General features: G+C 42.9%; 1 protein-coding gene across 2 annotated transcripts in view; it reads left to right on the top strand.

Moving 5' to 3' along the window:
• The window catches only part of DAPP1 (dual adaptor of phosphotyrosine and 3-phosphoinositides 1), a 49,553-nt gene extending 32,444 nt beyond the window's left edge, over positions 1-17,109 (top strand). For both annotated transcript variants that reach the window (XM_059172350.1, XM_059172344.1), the window contains 6 exons: positions 4,787-4,917; positions 9,057-9,104; positions 10,361-10,423; positions 11,829-11,914; positions 14,307-14,394; positions 15,344-17,109. In XM_059172350.1, the coding sequence (XP_059028333.1) occupies positions 4,787-4,917; positions 9,057-9,104; positions 10,361-10,423; positions 11,829-11,914; positions 14,307-14,394; positions 15,344-15,412 (485 nt within the window). In that variant the 3' untranslated portion in view covers positions 15,413-17,109. The remainder of the gene's footprint in view (positions 1-4,786; positions 4,918-9,056; positions 9,105-10,360; positions 10,424-11,828; positions 11,915-14,306; positions 14,395-15,343) is intronic.
• The last annotated feature ends 204 nt before the right edge of the window (positions 17,110-17,313 follow it).

Genomic DNA, 17,313 nt, shown 5'->3' with positions numbered 1-17,313 from the left:
ACCCCAGTGCCTGGGCGCGAGGCTGCTCCTCCGGTGTCGCTGAGGTCCCGCGAGGTCCCACGAGGTCCCACAGGAATACAAGCCAGGGTCGGAGTGGGCGTCCTGTAAGTTAGCAGTGCAGCCATGGCAAACTGAACCGCCTCCTCTGGTCTGCTCTGATCCCCTCAAGAGCGTACCTCCACGCAGCGCTTCTGAAACCAGGTTTCACGTCAAAGGCAGGAAGCGACAATCTCCTTCATGTAGCTCAGAAGCTGAAGTGAAACTTGCAGCCAGGTTTCCCAGACCTGTGGTCGCAGAGCTTCCTCTCTCCTCCCTCCACCAGCCCCTGCCTCCCGTTGCTTTGTAGCTGAATTCTCCGAACAGATCCTGCTGTTCGTTTGGCCTATCACTCACCTGGAGTTCCTCCTGGAAGGGACCAAGGGCCTACCTTGGACCTTAGGTGGAAATATAATGAGTTTGTGGTGGCTACATTTTCTAAGTTTCTTTTGATTGCAAATGACAGAAACCCACCTTGGCTAGATGAATTTAAAAAACAAAAACAAAAACAGACAAAAAAAAAAAAAACAAAACAAAAAAGATGGGGGAGAGAAGTGGATTTTTTTTTTTTTTTTTTTTTTTTTGGTAAGGATATTAGTATTCTTGTTCATAATATAAAGGCAGGATGAACACCAAGTGCCAATAAAGAATCAGCCCCATGATCACTGCAAGTCTGAGGCTTTCAGCAAACCGAAAAGCCTCCCTTGGCCTTGCTCTGATCACCTCAAAAATGTACCTCTGAGACATTTCTGAGACCTGGTTTTATGTGAAAGTCTCCTTCATGTAGCTCGGAAACTGAAGATAGTGGGCCTTTTCCCTGGTAGATCCCTGGGAAGTGAGTCCCGTGAGTGCACTGGGGGGAGGTGTTTGTGGGGGACACCCAGGGTCTGTGGGGATCTACCCTGGAGTACAAGAACGGGACAGTCTCTGCTGAAGGGGAAATCATCGTAAGCCCAGCAGCCGTGCCAAGGAGTCTATGTATTGTTTTCTCCTTGACCAGAACCATCAAGCTAGGAAGACCTCAAGAGGTGGATTACCAGTGGGAGCTATCATTTTATAAGTAGATTGTCATTTTCTTCATTCCACCATTCAGTCTAGCCTCTTTCATGGTCTTACTAGCTAAAATCAATCTAAACTCAATTCTGCTTTCCTGTTGACTCATTAACATTTCTCTCGGTTTAGCGTTTGTTGGTTAAAGTTTAGAAGAGGTTTTTGAAATAGAATATTGTTCCCCCCAGTGAAGGTTTGGACAGCTGTACTTGACGTTGTGGTCCCGTCCTTATTTTGGCGCAGGGTGATCATGACCCTGGGAGGTTGGCTCCTCCCAGGCTCTTCTCTGACGTAACCCTGACCAGCTATGGCATTCATGTATCCCCTCACTGATCAAGCCTTCATTATGTCAGCATCTCTACTGGGAGGCGGGGACACAAATATAAGTTTGGCACCATACCTGCTCTGAAGGGACTCTCAGGGTTGGGAATTGCACCTGTTGGTTGAAAAGACAATGGGTTTACAATACCAAGTGGTTAAAGCGTTGTGGCTCAGGCAGCACCCCTGCCCAGAGGTCCTTATACTGTAACACAGCGGCCCCCCAAGGCTGTCCTTATCTTCCAGGAACTGGTGACCCCCCCAAAGATGCCCACCTCTCTCCCTGCACCTGTGAATATGTTACGTTCTGTAGCAGGAGGGAATTAAGTTTGTAGGTGGAATTAAGACTACCCGTCAGCTGACTCTGGATGGGGAGGTTACTCTGGATTTTCCAGGTGGGCACCCTGTAATCATAAGGGTCCTTGTAAGTAAAAGATGGAGGCGGTAGAGGGAGACCCAGAGACGTGGCAGTGTGGGCAGGTCTCACACGCATTGTTGCTGGCTTTGAAGATGGAGGAATGGGGCCACCAGGGAAGGGCTGGTGGCAGCTTCCAGAAGCTAGAAAAGACAGAATGGATACTTCCCTAGAGCCTTTCCAGAAAGAGAGCATCCCTGCCAATCCCTTGATTTTAGATTAATGGGACCCATTTCAGACTTCTGACCTCCAGAACTGTAAGATAAGAAATCTGAGTTGTTTTAAGCCCTATGGTGGTGGTGATTTGTCACAGAAACAAAGGGAAGTCACTACAGGTAGTATGCTTGGTTATGTGCAAAACCGGAATTAACCCGGTGTGCCTTTCCAGCACATCATTTAAAAAAAATTATTTTCATATTAAACATAGGGAAAAGAATGAAAATCTAGCATCCTCTGGGAAGAGAAAGCATGAGATTTCACATTTTTTCTAACTTGAAAACTGCTTTGAGGCTTTGGCTCCAGGCCCCTCTCCTCCACTGTCAGATGGAAGGTTTACGAGGGGCCCGGGCGGCTTAAGAAAGGCCATTGGCGGCTACTAGACTCTGCCATTTTCATTCTTGGCAGAATGTCACACATGGGGCTTTTTTAACTCGACATTTAAAAATGCATGTTCCAGAGATGCGATCATTGGGTTTTCGTCTAAGAATTTAAAAATACTCTATATCAAAGCGTAATAACATCTCACATTTTCACAAAATACTTTTTATTCAGTGCTTCAGACAGCCTTGTGAAGAAAGGTCATTATTCTCACGTGTCTGAGGAGGAAACAGAAGCTAGAACGATTGTCCAGGGTCCACGGGAACAGAGTGGCAGTGGTGGCTCATTCCATGATGCCATGGTGACCGTCGGGCATATCATTGGAGGGAGGGGCATCTTTGCGGGGGGCATCTTGGAGCCAGGCCCACATTCACGAGCACCTGGCACTGTTACAATGGTGTAACACGGCCTCCAAGCCGCGCAACGTCTGCTCTTGATTTCGGTGTCTCTGCTTTCATTATGACTCTAAAACTGTAAACCTGTCGCTGGCCCCTTGTCCTGATATGACTGGATCTGTTCTCATGAAAGGATCACCTTAACAAGAGAGCGCTGACAATGCGCAAGCATGGGATGGGGGCTGCGGGTCCCTGTGAAAGCCATTTTTCACTGTGATCCCAATGCTTCAGGTGTGACCTGGGTGCAGAAGAAGGAGGCCAGGGTCTCATTCTTCTCTGGGGCCCAGGTCAGAGACCCTCTCCTGGCTTTTCTCGGTGATTCTTGTCAAGGGACAGGAGGGGGTCCCATGGGCCTGTTGTCAGAGGCCACAGGTGTTTCTTCAGTCAGTGGGTCATGCATACTCGAGCACTGAGCACCAGCACTATAATCGGTTGGCTTTGTTTGTAGGTGTATTATTATTATAATGTACTTTTTACCTGCAGAGCTGGTCTCTGTCCTCATTGTCTCTCTTAACACCAGTTCAAGTTCCATACTTTCGTTTTCTTTTTTTTTTTTCCTTCATTTATTTGAGAGAGAAAAAGAACATGAGCAGGAGGGAAGGGCAGAGGCCAAGGGAGAAGCAGACTTTCCGCTGAGCAGGGAGCGTGATGTGGGGCTCGATCCCAGGACCCTGGGATCGTGACCTGAGCCGAAGGCATATGCTTAACCCACTGAGCCACCCAGTGCCCAAGGTCCATACTTTCTATAATCTTTCGAAGTACTTTTCCAAAGGCGCCTTCTCACCACCCTTATGAAATAACACCCTCTTCCTTATGCCTCCCTCATCACCTGCTATGCCTTTATCTTGCTCTGTTAGGGTTTCTACAACACTGCTCTCTCCTGACATATTGTATTTCTTTTCATTTTTTTTTTTTTTTCTGGCTCCCCAACCAGCGAAGCAGGTGCTGTATCTTCTTTGTTTGCTGTTGTATTCCCACGGCCTGGATGAGTGTCTGGCACATAGGAGAGCCCAGTAAATATTTGTTGAATGTATTACTGAGTTCTGTTCTCCCTGAATGGTACAATCTCAGACCTGCCTTTACAAGACCCCAGTGAAATAAAAAGAAAGAAACCACAGCAAGGAGGAAGAAACCCTTAACTTACTCTTTTTATAAAGTGTCTATTTCTGATCAGGTGATTGACTGGGGGAAGACCAAAAGTGTTGAGTCAGAAGTGCTCTCAGGTTTGGAGAGACACGCCGAAGCCCCCCAGAACTGGCCCCTGTTGGAGCCCTTTTTCTGCCTGACCCTCTCCTCCAGGTGGAAGTAAGGGCAATCATGCATAAGGCAGTTCAGGTCACGTTCACTAGAGCAAAGCAGATTTTCATGTAGCTTATTTTGTTAATTGGGTGGTAAGAGACAGTAGGGATAATTCAACGAGTCCACTTTTCCTGAGACCCACTGATCTGTTATAAGTTTGTTCTGAAACTAGTGAGCAATAAGGACTGTGGAATAAATCCTCTCATACCGCAGTGCATTTGTTCACTTTTACTTTCGTGGCTTTTGTAAAGCCTTCCTGTAAGTTTCCAGTTACAGCTGAAGGTCTAGATCCATGTGGGCCCCTCCACGAAAGTTATTCCGAAGTGTTCCATGGAAGGGGTCTTTGGGGCCCCCAGGAGCCCCCAGCATGCGTCATCCTCATCTCTGACCCTGCTCTTATCACCCTGTTCATTTAAATGGCAACCCGTTAAGTAAGATCCATTGCTAGTTCTGTCTGAGCACTGGAAGGACAGAAATCATCTCCTCATGCTTTCTATATCTAGTGTCCACCTTAAGTGCCTGGCACATGGGTACGACTCCAGAAACGTCGAGAAAATGAGCAAGTGAAAAGATGAGAATGTAAGAGGCTAAAATCTAGCCGTGGTTCTCTGGTTGTTAGCCTGTGGGCCTTCTTTCTGGGGCTGCTGTCTGACGATGTTCTTCTGTCTTCACTCAGGCACCCTGATTGTCCTGAAACACCCCTACCCGAGAAAAGTGGAAGAACCTTCCATTTACGAGTCTGTCCGGGTTCACACAGCAATGCAGACGGGCAGAACGGAAAGTGACCTCGTGCCCACTGCCCCTTCCGTAAGTGGCTGACCATGGTGCCCTCGCAAATGTGCAAGGAAGTGTTAAGATACTTTAAGAAGTATGTTTGTTCACGTGAAAACTCTACCTTGGGAACTAAAACCTGAAAAGGAACATCCAGCGTGAAGTCCATGACTCAGTTTCTCTGATCCAGGGTAAAACATTAAAAACAACAACAACAACAACAATGCCATAGCGATAGATAGGATTCTAAATACTTCAAAAACACTGCTTAAATTCCTGTCCTTACTTAGAAGGGGGAGAGATGTTGATGTTCACACAGTTGGCTACACTGTTACTCGTCCACGAGTTTCTTCAATTAAGAATTATTTTTTTTTTAACATTTCAATTGTCTGTGAAGGATAAATATGCCCCACTTTGACTATAAAATCTCAGGATGTTGTTTTCTCCTATTCTTTCTCTCCTTCACTGAAGGGAGGGTACAGACAGAACACATTTGCACTTCTTGGCAGTGGGGACCATTGTTCAGTTTCTGTGCAGCCCGAGCATTCATTGTTCCTCAGGAGCCCATCCGTGTTTGTTCTGTGAGCTGTGACCCCGCAAACATGCCTCCCGGCACCACTTCCGCTCTCCCCTGCACTGTGCTGGCGGCTCTCCTGTTCTTCCTCTCTCCCTTGTTTGCCGAATACTCCTGGCATAAGACGTCAGGATTTGTGTGTGTAATAAAGAAGACAACACACAAAGGAAATACAAAGCAGGTTGAAAAAAAAAAAAAAAAAGGTCCTACATTTACATTTTACTGTAGGACCTATCCTGCCACCACAGAGATCTTTCTTAAAAAGCAAATGGGTCACATGACCTCCCTGTCAACCTTTGGCAGTGCCTGCTGTCTTCCCGGTCCACCTGGCCCTGCTCTCTCTCTGGCCTCGCCTGTGCTCCTCCCATGCTCACACCAACGTGCGTTCCCCTGACTGGGCTCCTTCTCCCCTCCCCGTCCCTGACATGTGCCAACACGGTGGCTGTCCCTTCCTGAGCCTTGAAGACGGATGTCAGAGACCAGTGTCTCTCGGGATGCCCTCCTGGGCCCCTCCTAGCGTTCTTTAAAATGGCCCTCTTTTGTGTTCCCAGCACCCTCTGCTTGCCTTTACCCTGCAGTCCTCATAGAGCAGGGCAGAAGGGCATGGCTAACATCTGTGCATGTGTCTGCTCACCCCTTTCCCCACCCCCTTGTGGGCCTAATACTTCTGGGGACAAGACTCATAACTTGTCTTTGTGGCTTTTTGGAGCCTAGCCTGGTTCACGGCGCACGTTACATTTTTGTTTCTGGGCTCCGTCGACTCAAAGATAAAAATCCTGGAAATGGTTGAAGGAGGTAGTTTATTTAGCTTTGTTAGAGTTGGAGGAGGAAGCATCAAACCCCAGAACTAGCAAAACTGAGGAAAGCAAGACCATAAATACTCCCAAGTCAAAACGGACCAAAGAACAAATCAAGCTTTACGTCCTAATTGATTCTTCGATTTCCAGCCAACCCACCCCTCCCTGAGTTTCCTCTCTATCCGCCTGCTTCCCACCCCTGCCCACCAGTCACCTCAACATCTCGCTCATCTGTCCTCTCCTCGGTTACCCTTCCCTTAAAGATCCCCACCCAGGGTCAGTTGTACCCTACATATACCCTACTATGTGTGCTCTTTATCAACGGTAAAATGTAGGACCTAATCTGTAGACCTGGTGTGAGCAGGAGAGCTAGCAGCCTTAGGTGGAGACAGACCTCTTGAAACCAAATTCTGCAAGCCTTATTGCCTACCTTCTTGGCACACTCCAAGGATCTGACAGGTTCTCCTGCCCGAGTGTCTCAATATGCCTGGGCACAGAAGGTTCTGTATAATGGAGTTTTTAAAACAATATTGAGGGATTGGTGGGGCATGGCTGCACCCACACTGTATGATGACAAATCCATGGAGTTTACTGTGCATTAATACAGGCAGAAAACGATCAACATTTTCTAGTGTCGCAGGGAGAGAGAACAGTGTAAGAGCCCAAGGTGGGAACTAAACTGAGGTGTTTTGAAGATTAGCAAGAAGATTATAATGATCGGCATGAAGTGAAGAGAGGCAATGTGGTAGGAGATGAGGTTGTTGAGGGAAGGAGGGGTCAGTCATGTCAGGTGGCCTTTTTCTCAAAGGGCCCACCCCTCAACTGAGTGCTGGGGAATTCATAGTGCTTTGGGGCGCTGCTGGCATTAGTGGGTGTCGGGAGCTAGGAAGAGCCTGACACTTTAGCCTGCTTGCACACTATTAGAGCTGCACGGCGTCACGGCAGACTGCTGGTTGGCTGCCATTTCCTCTGGAAGGAGACACTGTCTCCATCTTCTAAGGTTGTTTGCCCTAAGAACATGCTTTAAAAATGGGTCTGTGAGGCGCCTGGATGGCTCAGTCATATAAGCATCTGCTTTCAGCTCAGGTCATGATCCCAGACTCCTGGGATTGAGCCCCACATCGGGCTCCCTGCTCAGTGCAGAGTCTACTTCTCCCTCTCCCCTTGCTCCTCTCCTCTGCTCATGTACCCTCTATTTCTCAAAGAAAAAATTGTTTCTCAAATAAATAAAAAAACCTTTAAAAAAATAAAAATGGGTCTGGAACAAAGGGCTATTAGTGCCTTGCTTATAAGACACACAGAGGCATGAAAGCTCTGGAGAATTATTTCCCAGCAATGGGCAGGGGCCACGGAGGCTAAATATGCTGGATTGACTTTTGTTTTAAGTGTCCAGGAGGAAGTATAAGAGTTTAGAGCAACATAATTTAAGTCTTAAAATTTTTAAAAAGCTCATTGCCCCCGCTAAGTGGAAAATGGAATGTGGCTGAAGTTGGAGGAAAAACACTGGTGAGGGGGCTGTTGGAGCAGTCCAGTGAGAGATGGTGGTAGTTGAAACTACACAGGCAGTGGGGTAAGAACTGGTGAACTTCAGGGTGTGCTGTGAGGTAGAAGAGACCAGACTTAAAACAGATCGAATGTGAGATGTGCAAGAGAGTCTCACAGTGGTCTTCCTGCTGTTTACCAAGATGGTGGAGGTGGGTTTGGGGGATGGGAACGAGCAGTTCTGTTTTGGACCCAGGAAACGTGAAATACCAATTGGTTGTGTTGGTGGAGATTGAGATGATCTGATTTGCAAACCTGACATAGAATAGGTCCCAATCTAAATTGTCAGTTTCCTTAGCTTCCCTGTTGTGAGATTTCTATTCCTTTTACTTCTGCAAATTTTTTCTCTTTGTTCTGTTATTCTACCGGTGTAAGATACAGTGTAACACCATACTAGAACAAAATGTCCTTCAGTTTCTTTGGGAATTTATGAAGTTCTAAATTTCTTTATTTTAGGGTCCTTATTTTATGCATATTTCTATTTGCATGGCTATCTACCATTCCTTATATTTTATAGGCGCTAGCTACATGTGTGATGTTACTACCCTTGAATTAATGCTGTGTGAGTTAAGAAATGACTCATTGTCACTTCAGATCCCCTTTGGATAAATCAAGTGTAAATAAATCTGCATTCCTGGAAGTCTTTTCCACAGAATAGAGGTCTCAAGAGATGGTCTCTGAAAAAAAGGTTGGGGGAGGGCTGTAATGGGGGAGGTTCATGTGATAAAATAAATATTGGATATGCTATTTCTCATGTCCCCCCTTAAAGTTCACAAGGCATACTGGCAGAATACATTCTCTGCGAAGTAAAGAAGTCCCTCTACTTCATCCAAAGTTTTCCAAATGCATTGACCCAATGTCAATGTGTGTGTGTGACCCAATGTCAAAGTGTGCACACACTTGGGCACGCATTTGTGCATAATACCTCTGCAACAGTTTAAGCAGCTGCGTTTTACATGACACACTCTGCCCAACGCTTTTAGAAGTGATGGGATGTGGCTTATTGTTTGCAAATTGCTAACTCAAGTTAGAAGAGTCTTTGAGTTTTTGCCTCTTGCTACAGAGCTCCCCACCAACGACCCAGTCTGAAAACAGTCTCTCACAACACAGGGAGGATTTTCAAGTGTCTCAGTGAAGAATGTAGGGCGATTATTTAAAGATCAAAGGCAAACCGGTGTTTCATTTTAAAATGGGACAGGAATAGAACGACAAATCATGTGGCGATAGTTCTGGGCTTCACTTGGTGCTTCTTTCTTTTTCAGCTGGGCACCAAAGAAGGTTACCTCACCAAACAGGGGGGCCTGGTCAAGGTAAGGAAACATGTCTCTGCTAGCCCCGGCCACACAGAGAGACAGCTCCTGTAGACTCAATTCTTGCTTTGACATTTTTTAAAAGCACAATTGCCTATTTTGAGCTGCTGCACTATTTTTCTGTTTCAAAAGCCGGTCTTTATGACTAGTATTAGTCAAAATTCTGGAAAATCACTTGACTTTTCTTTGGCAAAGTCAAATGTGTGAGAGTAGTCTACCATTAAGACCTCCCAAAACGTACAGTCCTTTAAATGGAACAAGCCAGGATGAAAAGTAGCAAGTAAACTCTAGAATATTTCTTTTCTTTTCTTTTCTTTTTTAAACTAAGAAGTCAAAATTGCATAAAATGTTAACCTAAAAGTAGGCCAAATGTCACTGGCATTAATGTAATTCTGTTATAGAATCCTAAAGAAAACACAAAACTTTACTAGGTCTGGGGTATCCAACTGTCCCTCCATTGATGTAATTGTATTTTTTAAGTTATGATGCCCATTTTAATATTCAAGAAGGCCTTCATGGAATATGTCTACTTTTCCCTATTTTAAGAGTCAGGGCACTTAACCTCTCTCTTGGATACTGGCCCGCTTGCATTCAACTTAAATATTTGGTTATTTGTGTCCCTACTAGACTGATGCGCCCCAAGGATAGGAAGTATTTATATTCGTGGCATATTTATTTTTAAGTTCTCTGTTACTTCTTTTAACTGGATACATTGCCGCCCAAGATAGTGGGAGGGTTCTATTAGTACATAAGAGAGGGCAGATGGGGAACAACAGTTCCCACCACCAATATCGTGGAACTCTTAGGCAAGTCTTAGAAAATCCTGTGGTTTGAGGTTCCGGAACTTCAGTTTGTATATTTGTGAAACAAGACTATTTGGCATTGCATAAAGATTGGCTAGATAGTATCTAGCCCATAGTAGGTGCCCACAAAATGGTATCTGTTCTTATTATAGAGATAATATATAAGACAGTTATCTAGTGGTTTGTTATAATTCACCTTGCATATTTATGATAGGATATTTCTTCTTATTTATTTAAATATGTCAATATCTCTGCCTTCATTCTGAACTTCATGCATGGACTCATTTTAGTTTTTGTAGCTATTTTGAAACTTCCCTTCAGAAATGACTTACCACACAATATTTTATTGTATCTAATCTTTTTAGATACTTTTCAAGTGAAAGGAAATCGTCCTGTTTAATATTGTCTTCCTCAATTCAAAACCTACATGTTTTAATTATTTTTTCCCCTCAGACCTGGAAAACAAGGTGGTTCACATTGCACAGGAATGAACTGAAATACTTCAAAGATCAGATGGTGAGAAATATGATAACACATTTTCCCTTTAAAAATCAGCTCTTGGGGAGCCTGGGTGGCTCAGTGGGTTAAAGCCTCTGCTTTCAGCTCAGGTCATCATCTCAGGGTCCTGGGATCGAGCCCCGCATCGGGCTCTCTGCTCAGTGGAGAGCCTGCTTCCCCCTCTCTCTCTGTCTGCCTCTCTGCCTACTTGTGATCTCTGTCTGTCAAATAAATAAGTAAAATCTTTAAAAGAAAATCAGCTCTAATTAATAAACACAATAACAACAACAACAACAAAAATCAGCTTTCTAGATGCAAGGAACATCTGCCTTTGAAATCTCTGAAATTTTCCTTATGAGCTCCTGAAACACCAATAAATGACTGGAAATGTGAATTCTTGATTCCTGATGGGGCGGAGTTTTTTTCTTTTTAACTAAGCTTTCTACCCAACCTAGGGCTCGAACTCATGCCCCAAGATCAAGAGCAGCATGTTTTACCAGTCAGCCAGGAACCTCGAGCAGAGTGCTTTTGCAAGGATGAGATGTGTGTCCCAGAAACTGGCTAAACTAGCTCCCCAGGGTACATCATCCCCTTGTTTAGGGCAATGGAGTTATTCTCTTGTCATGATGTATGAGCTCTCTCTGCTGCAGTTTCTCCTTTTACTAAAAATAAGTCCCCAGGAGGCCTGGGTGGCTCAGTCGGTTAAGTGTCTGCCTTTGGCTCAGGTCATCACCCCAGTGTCCTGGTTTGGAGCCCCACATTGGGTTCCCTGCTTGGTGGGGAGCCTGCTTCTCCCTCTCCCTTTGCTGCTCCCCCTGCTTGTGATTTCTCTTTCTCTGTGATAAATAAATAAATAAAATATTTTAAAAATTTTAAAAAAAAGTCCATTTCTGGGATGCTTGGGTAGGTCAGTCGGTTAAGCATACCACTGTTGATCTCAGCTCAGGTCTTAATTTTAGGGTGGTGGGTTCAAGCCCTGCACTGGGCTCCACGCTGGTAATGGAGCCAACTCAAAACAAAAACCAAAAAACCCATGTCCATTTCACATGCCCATTTCATTAAGCCAATTTGAAATTATTTTGTTTCTTCTCACTTTCCCTATACCAAATTTCTGAGAAAGCAGAAGTTTAAAAACATGAAAGAAAATATGACTCCCTTCCATGTTTAAAATACCTCCACTAAATTTAAATTGATAAAGACAATCTTTCCAACATCCAGTCTCATCAATAACCAAGCCCCAAACCGGGGCTTATAACTAACCTGAGTAAGCATCTCTATGATCAGTCCCCTTAGTGAAAGTAAAATTGACAGGTGCATACAGTGGAAGACTTTTAGGGGACTAAGGGATGAACAAATTTTTGTGGGTTTTTTTTTTTCTTTTTTTTTTTTTGTGATGACATAGGTTGCTTTTTTTTTTTTTAAGTCACCAGAACCAATTCGGATCCTAGACTTGACAGAATGTTCGGCTGTGCAATTTGATTATTCACAGGAAAGAGTAAACTGTTTTTGGTAAGTTGTTTTGTAAAGAAAATGATTTTAAAAGTCTTCTTGCCAATTATTTTAGCTGGGGAATGAAAGAAAAACCTGTATATCTTAATGTAAATGAGTGTCTTGATTTGAGGGGCATGGATTTAACTAGCACTCAGGGCATGTATATCAGCAGTGCTTCCAACTGACTATGACATAATATCTCATTTAAAGTGACTTGGACTGGGAGGTGCCAGGGGGGCTCAGTTGGTTAAGGGTCTGCCTTCAGCTCAGGTCATGATCTCAGGGACCTGGGATGGAGCCCCACATCAGGCTCCCTGCTCAGAGGGGAATCTGCTTCTCCTTCTCTCTGCCCTTCCCCCTCCCCCTGCTCATGCTTTCTCTCAAATAAAGAAACAAAATCCTTAAAAATAAATAAAGTGACTTAAACAGGCAGGCCCAGTGGCTATAGCTGTTTATGTTGTATGCCACATAAGTATATACATAATTGGATTCCATTCATGTTTTATTCCTTTTAAGTTTTTTACTCAATTTTAATTTCAACTTTGACTCCAACAGTGGGTGATTTATATTATTATGACAATTTCTGGCAGATGGCAGAAAGTGTTTTTGTTTAACCTCATTAGTAGATCATGACAATTTTCTAACTAGGAGAAGTAGTGTCTTGCAAAAGGAGTGTCTTATTTCCCACAAAGTTTTATTTTAATGTTTTTCAAATGTACAAATGCTGAAAGACTTACATAGCCATATCCCTTTCAGCTACACATGCATCATTAATATTTTGTTGTACCTGCTTTATCTTTGATTCACTTTTTTCCTAAACCAGTTGAGTGTAAGTTGGAGGTACAATGGCATTTTATCCCTATATGCCTGAGTATGCACTTCCTAAGAATAAAAATGCCACATTACATACTCCCCCAAATTAATATTAATTAATTAATTAACATTAACCTCAACCAATAACGGATATCTTTTTAAAATTCACGTAAATGTACCACACAAGCCAGTGGGGCGGGTTATTTCTTATATAACAAAATAGGAGGACACAGACATCTAGCTTGACAAGATCAGCACCAGTGTCTCTACAGTTCTCTTGGGCTTTAGCAGTTCACTTGCTATTTTATTGTCCAAGAGAACTACTCTAGTTGTAGCCCTAACATTTTCAGGTCAGTCACAAAGAAGGACGTAGGGATGGTATCAGCCATGTCTGTCCCTTTTTATCAGGAAGGCAGACATTTTCTCAGAAATTTTCTATTGGGTTTTCCCTCCCATCTCATTGGCCATGGCTAGGTCCCATGGCCATCGCTAGCAGCAGGGGAAGCTAGAAAACTAGTAAGATCATAATTGGCTCCAACTAATTATCATTTATTGCCTGGGGCTCTGTTAACAAGAAGAAAGGGAAAATTATCTGCATTAATAGGCGATTAATAATGTCTCTCACAGGGAGTACTGAGCAATGACAATTCCAGAAAGCAGTTTTGCACAATGTGACAGGTTACCAGCATCCCAGTCCCACTGTCCCCTCACTGCCCAACAGGACCTCATGTCAAGGTTTATCTTCTACACACAGGGGCTTAGGTCTTGTCTATTCAACCCTAATTACAGACATGAACAAGATATGGTGCTTTGGTTCTAGAAGATAGAAACTCTCTTGAATTTCAGTTTGAAGCTTTTTTTTTTTTTTTTTCTCCCCATGAGAGGCAGGGAAAAAGGATTTGAAGTGTTTTGCATCTCAGCTGTAAGGACAGGAAATATGGGCAAGATGTAAGTTAAGGCTGACCTTATTAGTCAAAAGATTTGCCTATAGAGCCAAAGAAAGTCAATGAAGAGTTACCATAGTTCTAGAATAAGCTGTTCATGCCAGTAGGAGAGTTTGTCTTCTTCCAGCAGAGAGTAACTCATTACAGAGTAGGCAAAAAGAATAGTTGATGAGATTTATTATCTTTTTTTTTTTTTTCCTGTCCCAGATAGTCAAAACTGCTTACATCCACAGAATAGCTTATTTCTCATGGAATCAAGCCAACACAAATGAGTTTCTTAAGTAAATTCTTATCTGTCTTGCTTATTCTTTGACTCATGGTACAGGTTCTGAGTCATTTAACACATCAGCTGAATAAGCACACAAGTGTATTCAGTCAAAGACGTCAGTGGCAAAAGGATCTGGGTGTGTCATGGACATGTTTTCTTTTTTGAATTCTCATTCGAAAATACAAATCTGGCCGGTGATAATAATATGAGTCTCCAGCTTCCTCAACATTTCTGCTGTTTGCTGGCAGGAATCGCTCTGTATCTACCAAGTCTTCAAGTTGCTCTTTGTTGATTCTTTTTTTCTGTTGAATAGTCTAGTTTCTGTTCAACTAATATGTTCAACCAACCACCTGGAATATCTTAAGTTTTTCTTTTGTCTTATCAGCTTGGTGTTTCCATTCAGGACATTTTATCTCTGTGCAAAGACAGGAGTAGAAGCTGATGAGTGGATCAAGATACTACGTTGGAAACTGGTGAGTTACACAAATCCTCTGGATGCCTAGTACTCAGAAGTAACATAGTGACGATTTCAAACATATTGCTACTAAAACTGTTGGACTACCCCCAAGAGTCAATAGGATGTCTACTGGCAGGTTTATGGAATAGTCTGTTCATTCCTGAGGGACAAAGAAGGCATGCAGACGGGTGGTAAAAGAGAAAGGATAGAGATGCACTGGGATCTCAGCCCCAGAGCCTTAGCCTCAAGCCCTCAAGTACATTAGTCTTAGTGAGTCGTTAGTCCTATATATTTTTCTTTATCTGTTTTTATGTAATTAGCTGACACATAGAAATTCATTGAATATTCTTTTCTAGATGCAGGCACTTTTGCTTTTGGTTATGTTTTCAGTTTGAAATCCAAATAAATATACCACTCATTTTGAGATAGTCTCAGTGTATTTGATATTGAGTGGAGTAATACTTTGGCACGTGAAACATTTGCTCAGATATGAATGAACTTTTTATTCTTTATATGCTGTAATTATGGAAGTGACATATCATTAGAGAAAAATTAAGGCAAAAATAGATCAGATTCACATACTTGTAGACTTCTCCCTATACAAATAAATATTCAAAAACAAAAAACTAATCATTCTTTAGTGTTCTTTACCTGTGCACTCCACTGACAATGTATAATAAACAATATTCCCTATCAAAAAATTTAGACCCAAGTATTCATTTTGATTCATTGAGTAGTACTGCATTTAATGAATTACCTAAGTCTTAGGTCAATTCCTAGTTTGTATGTTTTAGCAGTGACTTTACAGTATTTATCCCGAGAAAAATAAGAAAACCATACTGAAAATTGTAACATGTTGATCTAGTTGCATAGTGTCCTTAGTAACAGCATGTCTTATTTAATGTTAAGTTCTTTATCTTAAATTGCTCAATAATCAATACGCATATGTGTTTGCTTTATTAAAGTCTCAAATAAGAAAGCAGCTCGACCAAAGGGAAGGCACAATCCGATCTCGGTCATTCATCTTTAAATAGACCTTTCCTGATTCAGGATGTCCTGACCCAGGACCAGGGCAGCATGGTCCCTGATGCTGTGATCTGCAGCAGGCTTCAGAGGAAGGCTAAGGATTCTTCTTTCGAAACAAATCGAACGCAGATGTGGGTTTAGACCTTTCAGAACCCATTGCATTCGCGAACTCATGGGTCACTGCTTGCCCTTCAAGATGTTGTCGTCTCCTTGAGAATACCAAATCATCACCGTTCTGATGGGAACTGATGACACCACCAACCCAGGCATGCTCACTCTTAGAATGTGTGAGAGAAGATCAAGGGTTTGTGTTTTCCCTCACTGTGGTGCCCATGCTGGTTGACAGTAGTTGCCTGGGGTCTCACTCTTCATCTTGGTCAGCTCATCTGACATCCGGGTTGTGTTGTCCACCAGGAAGGGAACAGCTATGTCCTCTGATGTTTCTATAGAAAGTGTATGCAACTAGCAAACACCAAAGACTGGGGCGGGGGGGGGGGGGGTTGCGTGAATTCTTTTTGCTTTTTTTTTTTCTTTATACAGAAAACAAAACATTTCCAAAACTAAAATGGGAAATGTTTGCGGTTATTTATTTTCTCTTTGTTAAAGGCTCAGAAATATAGTGGGTGCTGCCTTTCCTTCTAACGATAAATCTGTGTGAACTAAATGTCCTGTAGAACCTCAGAGAGGATGAGAAAGATAAAGGGAGGTAAAACCTAAAAAACACCTCTTAATCATTTGGCGGAGTGGGGTGCGGGGGGGGGGGGAACGGTATTAAAGAGTAAGAAAACATAAATGGAAGAAAGGGAATGGAATAGTAGAGAACTTGTAGTTAGTTTAATAACAATAATCAGCATGATTACTATTAGCACTATAACAATAATAGAGCACTTGGAAGCACCAGGTTGTCTCCATCCAACATTTCTGCACATAGACGGAGAGACTTCTCAGGCAGAGAAGAGTGCTATGCCAGCCTCTCCCCCAAGGGTGAGCGGTCCCTGTTGGCTGAAGGGAAGAAGCCCCTTAGCTCTGAGATCGCTGAGCACTCTGAGCCCTTCCTCGAGAGCAGACATCTGTGGTCGGTTGAAGGAGCAACACTAAATCCACATGAATTATACGATGATGTGTTATATCGCATTTGCAAGCTAGAATAAGGGGGTTGAAATCAGGAAATATGATACTGGCATCCAGAGCTCACAGATTCTAACCCCTTCTCTTATCTTTATTAATACTGCTTTTTGAGGTAGACGTTTGAAGGGAGATAAAAGTGGAGGGAGGGCCCAGAATAACGAGTATGGTGCAGAGCTCTGCTACAACACTGCTTTTGCAGTCCAAGTGCATAACTTGATTGATATGTTTCTTGTTATTTAAACATCCAGAACTCTGAAGTTACATTTTTGTATATTTCCACAAGGTTTTAATGTATCTTGTTATGTGTGTATCACATGAGATAAAGCAAATGTCAAGTTAAAATGTATTCGGTCAGGCTCGCCAAGTAAGGGGTTGCGAATGAATCCTCACGGAGATGAGCGGTTCAGGTTTTGTTTTCGTAGAACCCAGAGTTTTTCTTTGTGTAGGTAATATTACTGTCCTTACTTTTTGTAAAGTATGCCATGTTTATTTATATTCTTTGGCTAAGTTTATTAAAAGAAGCATTTTGCTGTGCCTGTAACATTTTGCTAATAAAATGTATTTTTAATATCTGTAATTTAAAAAGAAATAACGACTGATTAATGTCATAAATGGCCATGAAGAGAACCCACTTCCATTAGACTGTGTGCTACAGAGAATTTGGGGTTGAAGAGCCAGTCCTGGTCCTGAAGGAGTTCTTAGTTAAATATGGAAAAAGAGAGTATATGATAATGTATCGAAGTAAATAAGACAAATTCTGCACGTGAGGCACTTGAAGCTC

Source organism: Mustela lutreola, chromosome 1 (genome assembly GCF_030435805.1).
Source record: "Mustela lutreola isolate mMusLut2 chromosome 1, mMusLut2.pri, whole genome shotgun sequence".
In the NCBI taxonomy this organism is placed as follows: domain Eukaryota; kingdom Metazoa; phylum Chordata; class Mammalia; order Carnivora; family Mustelidae; genus Mustela; species Mustela lutreola.
This window is presented reverse-complemented; position numbering and strand designations above follow the sequence as displayed.